Source organism: Protobothrops mucrosquamatus, unplaced genomic scaffold, assembly GCF_001527695.2.
Source record: "Protobothrops mucrosquamatus isolate PMUCROS unplaced genomic scaffold, P.Mucros_1.0 scaffold1701, whole genome shotgun sequence".
NCBI classification, from domain to species: Eukaryota; Metazoa; Chordata; class Lepidosauria; order Squamata; family Viperidae; genus Protobothrops; species Protobothrops mucrosquamatus.
Window position 1 is genome coordinate 39,878 of NW_015387853.1, and position 10,098 is coordinate 49,975.

Here is a 10,098-nt window from a genome sequence, read left to right on the forward strand (position 1 = left end):
GCCGGCAGTTTGACACCCCTGTGATAGAATATTGAAATGTTATTGCCACTGGGCTCTGTGGGGGAAAATAAAGTGGAACAAGTGACATCACACAAATGATGGAATTGATATTATTCGTGCCAGTTGCAATGATCTATCAAAGGTAACTTTATAAGGCCTATTTGGATATAAGGAAGGTTGGAGGTCCAGGGATCTCCAATGTTTTAGACTAGTGGACTTATTTGAAATTTTGGGCATATTTGAAAATTTGAAAATATATTATGAATACTGCGTAAGACAGCTCTATGGAACGCATGACCAACTACAAAGCAGACATTCATTCAAGGGCAACTGAAGAATTAGTTCCCCATCAACGTACAATTATGAGCATGTTTATTAAATTTTAATAATAAAATTGGTTGGACCAGGAGTCTGGGCACCAGAGAAGGCACAGTGCATCAGGTGCTGCTTTAGAAATTGTTGGCTTTCCAAAGGTAAATGGCAAAATGTTTTTTTTACAAAAATGCCAGACTTTTCCCTTGAATATTTGGAAATACATCTTTGCTCCCATCTTCAGAGAGAACATGCAAGAGTCTCAGAACACTCTCCTGAGATTTTTGCAAATTCTTTGTACAAACGAAAGATGTATTTCCCAGATACGGCACAGACATCATCCAGGAAGCATGGAGGACAATATGGTACTTCAAAGCTTCTTCTAGAAGATTCAGCAGACACATTTTGCATTGACTGAAGATGAGGGGGAAGAGTACTAATGACCAGACGACTGCAAGGAATGTAAATCCTTCCATTCTCCACCATTCAGTCAGAACTGAAGAAGCTTCGTGGATGAGAAGCGAAACGTCTTCAAGGGAAAAACAAAGCCCAGTTGCCTTTTTTTAAAAAGCACTTTTGGGACAACCATGACCTGGATGACTGAGAATCTCCATAGATACAAGGGGGATCAGTGTAATGAAACTATGAAAATGCTTAATTTCCCTCCCTGTATTGCACAAAAGTGCAGTCATTAAAATAAATATATCTTGCTCAGACTGAGCCTTTTTGCACTCATCATTTTGTTAAAAAAAAATTAAAATAGAAATCCCACAGGGAAGCCAACGTTTTAGAATATGCAACCTTGGCACTACACAGCGCTAAAGGGGCTGAACTCCTGCATTGAATTAGAAAGAAAAGCTAACAAGGTGGAGCTTTCAGCTCTGCCACCACTATGGCAAAAACCTACAACATAAAGCAGTAGACTGAGAATGTATAAACAGTTTGTTGCAATAGATACAACCACTAACATAAGTTGGTGTGGGTGTTGCCTTCTATGCCTAAATGGCAGTTCCCTAAAATTATCAGTTCTTGTGCCAAAGAGTTAAGATAGAAAATTCACTCCATTTCTAGTACTATAAGTTTTTTTCCCTTGGAATTGTTCCGAGGAGAAGAGACACCTTCAACCCTACAGTTGTTGAATTACAGGTAGTCCTCAACTTACAACAGTTCATTTAGTGACCATTTGAAGTTACAGCAGCACTGAAAAAAATGACATGACCATTTTTTACCCTTACGACCATTGCAGCATCCCCATGGTCACATGATCAAAATGTGGACGCTTGGCAACTGGGTCCTATTTATGACGATTGCAGTGTCCCGTTTGGTGACCATGTGACCACATTTTGCGAGCCTCTGACAAGCAAAGTCAATGGGGAAGTCAGATTCACTTAACAATCATGTCACTAATTTAACAACTGCAGAGATTCACCTAACAACTGTGGCAAGAAAGGTCGAAAAATGGGACAAAACTCACTGAACAACTTTTTTTTGCTTAACAACAGAAATTTTGGGCTCAATTCTGGTTTTAAGTCAAAAGAGTGCCTGTACAGGCCCAGGGCCTCATGACTAATGACAGGAATGTTAACAGCAGTCGTTCCCCCAGCAGTTATTGTCAGGTTTAACAACTCAAAGTCAAGAAACATGGCTTGCTTTAAAAACCTTCCCAAGTCAAGATCATAAAGATGCTAAGTTCCATGACCAAAGGATATTTGGGAGCATTTAGTTATTTGATTTACCTTCTGCTTTTTATTCAGAAGCTATGGTAGAATATAGAGCAGTTTATACAAAAGACAGAGTGACCTGCCCAACATCATTCAGTAAGCTTTTGTGGTTGTGTATGTGTATGTGTGTGTATTTGAGTCAGTTTTTTGAGTCCCTGCAGTTTTGGTGGGGCAAGGTTTTTCAGAAGTGGTTTCTAAGTGCCCACTTCTTATGGCTGAGAGTGAATAACTGGCCCAAGGTCACCCAGCTGGCTCTATGTCTAAAGCATGGCTAGGACTCATGATCTCCTGGTTTCTAGACCAATGTCTTAGTCACTACATTAAATTGGCTCTCTTTGTGGTTGAGGATGGGCTAAAATCAGATTCACCCCATTTCTACCCCAACACCTTAATCATTATACCACACTGTTAAAATTGCAGATTCAGCCTTGTGTAATATGGCTTCAGAAGAAACTACATATATAATAGAATACCAAGGAATCTTCAACGTATTTTAATTTCCCTTCGCTCCTTTTTACAGCAATATCAACAATATCTACACCAATGATTTGAAAATAATGGAAATAGCAGTTACAGCATCGATAACATCTATTGAACAATTCTATACATGATTCTCCATGAAAAGAATATTACTAATTTTTTTTCATTCGGAGTCGTCGTTTGATGATTTCATGATGGCTTTCCTTTTGATCCTCAACAATCTAAAAAAGAAATGAAAAAGTTTTTCTAACCAATCAGGTAAGCAGATAGTACTTGGTCAAAGTACAAAATCTTTCTCGGACCAATAAAGAAAAAGAAGCTAAACCTCCCAAGTTTACAAGAGCTTTCAAGTTATAGGGGCTGGCAATCAAGTATCTTTAGTGCCCAAGTAACTGCATGATGAAGGCCATCATATTTTATATTTTTATAATTAGGGGAGCTTGGTGATGGTTTCAGAGTCCCAAGCTGCCGTAGATCTGATGTAAAGTAGAAAAATAATCCAGTGTTCAGTACTTGTCCAACTAGAAGCCAAATGATGTGGAAAAGATATTACTTTTTAGACTATAATCTCTTAAGGCTGCTTAGCAATCTGAATTCATGACTCTTAGATGACTAACAACAGACCTTGAATAAAATAAAATAAAATTGCTTTTAGCACCAAATGCTAAGCAATAATGTATTTTGGATTTCTGCTAAGAATATCCTTAGGTTATGCTTGCTGACTCTCAATATTATCCAAAAAGACAAAAAAAAAAGTCCCACATGGTCAAGGAAAAGTTATAAGCCTCAGAACTCTGACCATCTTATTTTTAGATAATGTTTATAGTTTCATTTATTATTGTATGATGGTGTTTCCCATTTGACAAGTTACTTGACCCATGGTTTATGGTTTAGCATTATGTGCAAACTAACTTAAGACTTTGTTTCAACAAAACATAGTTAAAGATTGAGATAATTCAATTGCCATGAAACATTTATCAATGGTTTAATTGGGTGATTAATATCTGTTCTATTTGTACCGTGAACAAACCAGAAACATATGTGATCTCCTCCAGCACAGCTATAAGACATATCTGGATACTGGAATCAATAAAGCCTCTAAACCAAGATAAATTGTCACTAATCTCACCTAAAGGTAGTAAAAACAAGCTAAATCCAAATACAGGTAATGAACGTTGCTTGCTCTTCTCGGCTTTATGATTAAGCAGTTTACTTTTAATTTGGATATAATGCTGCATTCTGGCTGATCCATATCAGGAGATTTTGATTTTTGTGTTAATCTTGCAGTTGAAAAGTGGGGCAGGATGTAAGCTTAAGGTTTATTGAATAACTAATATACAATCAATACATCTTATTCAAGCCAAAATAATGACTGTCATCAGCTTTGAAGGCAGTCAAGACTAAGCTTCAAGACAGAAGTCGAAAATGCTGATTTTGCTGAAATCCTATTATTAAGGATAAATATTAAGCCTATCACCTTATGCACATTTACTTTGGCAAACCCACTGGATGGTACAGATTTCAATTAAAGTAGAAGCATATTGTCAGACACTCAGCATTTATATCTTTCAATCTGCTTCTTTGTTCTGCTTTTGGGTCTGTCATTCTGCTGGGAGGGGGAGGATGGCCCTTAACTGCCAGGCCTACTAGTCTGCTGGGAAGGGGGGAGGGCGGTTCTGGATTTCTTCCACTTTGTTCATTACCCCTTTGATGCCTCTGGGTGTGAACGGAAGAAGGAATGTGCCATGGGTCATCTGCCTTATCTCCACTTCGATGGGGGGACATTGAGAGAGAAACAAAACCCCAGGAATGACGCCTGGAACGGCGCTTATTACTTTGGTTCCCATAACAACTTTGCACCTGGGGATTGGATGATCTCAAACTGGACATTTGGCCATTGAGATGGGGTTTGGGGAGGGATGGTTTAATGTGACGTTTTGCACGTGAAAACTTTAGATCATGCTTTGCTCTCTTGCTATCACTATCTCTCAATAAAAGTTCATTTTCAGACGATGCCTGTTTCAAGAGTTCTACTTCCTTGGGAGGACTAGTTGAGTCAGGAACTTACATATATAAAAATAAACTTAAAGATAGAGAGAGAGAGTTAAGGAGAACAGACACAGAATGCAATAGAAAATGCATTTGTTTTAGTTATATTCCTAGCAGATGGCTTGGATGGGTCAAGGCAGCCTCTGAGGAAAGCTAATAATAATAGAAAAATCAGAAAATATCCCAAGTCTATATTGTCTCTACACAATATACCAGTATCATATTCTATGTCTATCCATCATCAGAGAAAACTGTAAAATTGACTTAATATAGAGATAGTCTTCAAATTACAACAGTTCGTTTAGTGATTGTTCAAAGTTACAATGGCACTGAAAAAAGTGACTTATGACCATTTTTCACGCTTACAACTGTAGTGGCATCCCCATGGTCATGTGATCAAAATTCAGGCGATTTGCAACCGACTCATATTTATGACAGTTGGGGTGTCCCGGATTTGTGATCCCCTTTTGCAACCTTCTGACAAGCAAAAGCAATGGGGAAGCTCCATTCACTTAACAACCGTGTTACTATCTTAACAACTGCAATGATTCACTTAACAACTGTAGCAAGATAGGTTGTAAAATGGGGCAAAACTCACTTAACACACTGTCTCACTTAGCAACAGAAATTTTGGGCTCAATTGTGGTTGTAAGTTGAGGACTACCTGGTAGTTTTCTTTTAAAGTACAAAACACTAAAGCTATCCCCCTTGCCAAACAAAAACATGGAAAATCCCACCACTGCCCTCATCTTGATCTAAGCATCATGAGCTTTTTTATAACATCTCTGTTCCCCCACCCCCACCCCCACAAAATTAGGTGAAATTCCCAGCTTTCAAAAGGCTGTACACTCTGAGTTGGTCAAAATGCTTCGTAGAATCACTTACCACATGACCAGAAAATTCAACAGGATTAGAAATATTGACTGAGTGTAGCTTTCGCTTAGCTTTCTTGGTTTTGTCATCATTTTTCGTAACAGTTTCTTCATCAGTAGATTTGGGAGATTTCATTGTTGCCATCAGCTTCTTTGCTGGAAAGAGAACAGTAGGAAATGTTCTCTTTTATTCAAAACAGTGCAATTCTATCTTATTGCTTGCTCTATTTCAGTGGTTCTCAACCTTCCTAATGCCGCGACCCTTTAATACAGTTCCTCATGTTGTGGTGACCCCCAACCCCCCATCCAGCTGGCCGGGGAGGAGGGGCAGGAAAGCCGCTCCGCCCAGCCTGGTTGGAGAAGTGCCATTCCTCTCCCTCTTTCTCTCTTTCCTCTCTCTCTTTCTCTCTTTCCTCTCTCTTTCTCTTTCTTCTCTCTCTCTCTCTTCTTTCTCTCTTTCCTCTTTCTCTTTCTTTCCTCTCTCTTTTCCTGTTTCTCTCTCTTTCCTCTCTCTCTCTCTTTCTCCTCTCTTTCTCTTTCCTCTCTCTCTACTCTCTCTCCCTTTCCTCTTTCCCTCTTTTTCTCTTTCCTCTCCCCCTTTCTCTCTTTCCTCTCTCTTTCTCTTTCCTCTCTCTTTCTGTTTCCTCCCTCTTTCTCTTTCCCTCTGTTTCTCTCTTTCCTCTCTCTCTTTCTCTCTCTCTCTTACGGCAGCATCGTCGGGGGTCCCCGCCGCCCCCGGCCCAGCCTCCGCTGGGTCCTCACCCGAACGGGTGGGGAGGGGTAGCAGGATGAGAGGCAGCGGCTCCGGTGGCGGCATGGCTGCATCGTCGGGGGTCCCTGCCACCCCCTGCGCTTCTCCCAGGGGGTGGGGCACCCGGGCGCAGGGCCAATCAGGAGCCCTGCAGGAGGTAAGTCCGCCTGAGAGAGAGAGAGAGGGAAGGGAAAGTGCCTCTCTGTCTCTCTCTCTGCAAATGGCGCAGGAGGCCATGCGGAGACGGATGCAGAGTGGTGTCTCAGTTCCTAAGACCATCGGAAATATGTGTTTTCCGATGGTCTTAGGCAACCCCTGTGAAAGGGTCGTTCGACCCCCCCAAAGGGGTCGCGACCCACAGGTTGAGAACCGCTGCTCTATTTGTATCTAGACCGGGGATTTTCAGATTGCATTCTGTAAACTTCTAGCATTGCATAAGAAGTACATGGAGATTTCTGAGAGACTCTGATTTAGACCATCAGTGAATAAAAAAGTTTAAAGACTAATGTTTCTCGATTAAATCTCTTCCTTTCTTCTCCTGGAAGTTGTTTTTAAAAGCCATGATCCATACAACTGAAATTTATTCAACAAAATGAAAATATTGTAAGCAATGATTTGGAACAGTGTTTCTCAACCTTGGCAACTTTATGACAGGTGAATTTCTCCTCCCAGAATTCCCCAGCCAGGAGAGGGAAAGAGGGAATGGAATGGAATAGAATAGAATATCTTTATTGTCATTGTGTAACTCATGAAATTAAGTGGTGTACAGTGCACACTACACACAAGTAAAAACACAAATAAGAACATACATTATATAAACACATCCTTCACATTCTATTCACCATTGTGCTGCCCCTAATATTGCACTTCAATGTTACACTATATGGTAGTATTTAATATGATTACAGCTCTGGGAGGGAGAGAGGGAGAGGGAGAGGGAGAGGGAGAGAGAGAGAGAGAGAGAGAGAGAGAGAGAGAGAGAGAGAGAGAGAGAGAGAGAGAGAGAGAGAGAGAGAGAGAGAGAGAGAGAGTTATGTCATTTACCAAAATGGCTGTTAAGGATTTACAGTCCAGCACAATTAGAAGATGACAAATGGCCAATACGTGATTTGTGCACTCTGCCCCTCATAGTTTTATGTTGAGCATTACTGATTCACTCTCACCCAACTGCATTTTCTGCCCTCCTTATGCTTATCATTATAAATAATTGCATATACATTCCATTAGGTACATGCAGCCAAGCACATTTTCTTTAATATGCTTAATATACTTTTTATTCTCCGACTCATTTTATCCTAAGCAAATTTATGACATAGAGAGCAATGGTGATTTTATAGCAGTCATGCCCAAGTAAGAATTTGGATCATCCTTGTCTTAGTTCAACAATTTATCACACCATATTTTTAAGGTTTACAAAAGCTTCTAAAAGGAGTGCAAAGATTCTGGACTTAAAGTTGTTCAAGCTCAAAACAAACCTTTCTTTCAAAGAGTCTGAAACCTTCTGGAAGAGTCTAAAGTCAAAATGACTCTGTTTTGAATTCAAAATAAGGCTATTTTGACACTTCCAGAATTGTTAAGGCAGCATTGGAAGATTTCCAGTAATTTTGGAACAGCTGATTCAAACTCAAAAGAGAACTTGTTGAAATATTTTACAGTTTTCTAGAGGCCATCATTTCAGGAAAGACAAGTATTTCATTTAAAGCCCTGACTCTAAATGAGGTAAGGCTGAGACTAATTAAATTACAGTTTCAATGTCCCTCCAGCAATTAAAAAAATATATATCTAAGAACACAAAAAACGATGCCCAAAATGGATTTCTTCTGCTCTGTAGTTTAAATACCAACTGTCCCTTTTAAAATATGCAGCGTTCCAGATGGAACAACAGAAATATCTCATAACTGCTTCATATTAATAGAATAGGCTTCTTTGTTTTGCTGCTTACCTTTAGTTTGTATGATTGTAGGAGAATTCTGCAAGAGATTGCCAAATTTTTGTAGGGTTCCACCTGGGGATGCTGTGGATTTTATATTTGATGCATGTTTATTTCTTAAGGAATAATTCTTTCTGACAGAGGGGTTAGGAGCAGCAGTCTAAAGCAATAGAAAACAATAAAACTATATTTAAAACATTTTAAATATATTTGCTAAATAAAACATTTATTTGCTAAATAAAATATTTATTGTTATATTGCCCTTTATAAAAAGTATACCTGCATCAGATTACCATGTTTGAACATTAGATATTGAACTTAGTTCTCACACATATTTCCAATGTCTTACATATCCCTACTCAAAAGCATAGGGGTTCATTTGCGCAGTCCTTGTCTTATTCCTTAGTAGCTCCACTTTGGCTAGAATCTAGATCAGGGGTGTCAAACTCAATTTCATTGAGGGCCGCATCAGCATTGTGGTTGCCCTCAGGGGGCCGGGTGGGTGTGGCCAGGGTGAGTGCGGCCTACTGGGTGGGTGTGGATGGAGTGGGTGTGGCCTACTGGGTGGGTGTGGCCAGCTCTACATCGTTCGTGTCAAGTGTGCCTGTGGGAGCCTGGGCAAGAGTGGGATAGATCTGAGGGTCTCTGGCAGAAGGGGGTGGGACCAGGGCAAGTGCCAAGGCATGGCCCACTGGAGGAGCCTCACTGTTCCTCTCAGGCCATGCAGGGGGGGACCTTATGGAGCTAAGACTGAATGTGTTTCAGCATAGATGGCCACCACAAAATTGTACATTGGCTTCCGGCCGGCCTAGGCCAGGGCCAAGGCAGAGGGGGCCGTTCCCTCACAGTTTCCAGGATGGCTTTGCGGGCCACATGAAACCACTTCGCGGGCCGCATCCGGCCCCCGGGCCTTGTGTTTGACATGTCTGATCTAGATGGTTTCCAGCTGCTGCAGTTATAATCAGCTTTATCCAATCTGAGCAAGTCTCCAGATATCTGGATTTTGTGGCCCAAAATTCTCAGCAAGGGCTTTACTGGTGAGTGAATTCTCAGAAAGTCCAAACATCTGATAGTCATAAAAGTTGAAGTAGGCTGACCATTCAAATAGGCCAGGGGTGTCAACCTCGCAATGTCATGTGATGTGTCGTGACGTATCGCAACTTTTTTTCCATTGCCAGCAATGGGGTGGGTGTAGTTTTGCTATGAGGGAGCCAAGATGGTGGACAGGCAGCAAAGGCTGTAAAGAGCTCCTCCAAAAGCAAAAGCTTTTTTTATTATTATTATTTTCTTTTATTTTTATTTTAACTTCTAACTTTTTAATCCCTTTTAACATTGCATTTTAACCTATTTTTATCCTATATTAACCTATTTTAACCCTTTTAAACCTATTTTTAAACCCTTTTTAAACCTGGTTTGACCTTTTTATAATAGTCAAAGACTTTTTATAAAGTATATATACCGGAGAGGCCAGTATATTTTGGAAACAGAAGCCACCAGAATAGGACGGAGGCATGGGTAAAAGAAGGAAACGCCATGGCACCAGCCCGGGGTCTCTCCTACCAGTGAAGAATGCAAAACAACCAAAAATTGAGGAACACTTTGTTGGCAAGAGACTTGCAAGTAAAACTATTTCCCCTCCCTCCATTTCCAACAAGCTAGAGAGACTAGAACGGGACTTGCAAAGAGATCTGACAAAACAGCAGATACTGGACTTTTCCAATCTGGGGGGAGGGGAGCAAAATGACAGCCAGCTATTTTCACAAATAATGAGTCCAGATATAGCTGGCATGGAGACTAAGATAAAGACTAAGAAGGTTGACAACAACAATCTAACTCAGAGTGGGGAGTGCTTACCGTGGGAGAATACAACAGAGTTTATGGCAAAGCAATGTCTTCTCACAGCACAAACTGTAGTTTCAATATTTGAACAGCTAATAACCATTCAACATGATATAGAGACACTGAAAAAAGATATAGCTGTTC

At 40.4% G+C, this 10,098-nt stretch overlaps 1 protein-coding gene across 1 annotated transcript in view; it reads right to left on the reverse strand.

Annotated features, from left to right (window-relative positions):
* Window positions 1-2,469: 2,469 nt before the first annotated feature.
* KIF20B (kinesin family member 20B) overlaps window positions 2,470-10,098 on the reverse strand; it is an 86,210-nt gene continuing 78,581 nt past the window's right edge. Inside the window, exons 32-34 of the mRNA XM_029285439.1 lie at window positions 8,128-8,275; window positions 5,448-5,590; window positions 2,470-2,734 (exon numbers count right to left, since the gene is read on the reverse strand). Coding sequence (XP_029141272.1) covers window positions 2,666-2,734; window positions 5,448-5,590; window positions 8,128-8,275 — 360 coding nt within the window. The 3' untranslated portion in view covers window positions 2,470-2,665. The remainder of the gene's footprint in view (window positions 2,735-5,447; window positions 5,591-8,127; window positions 8,276-10,098) is intronic.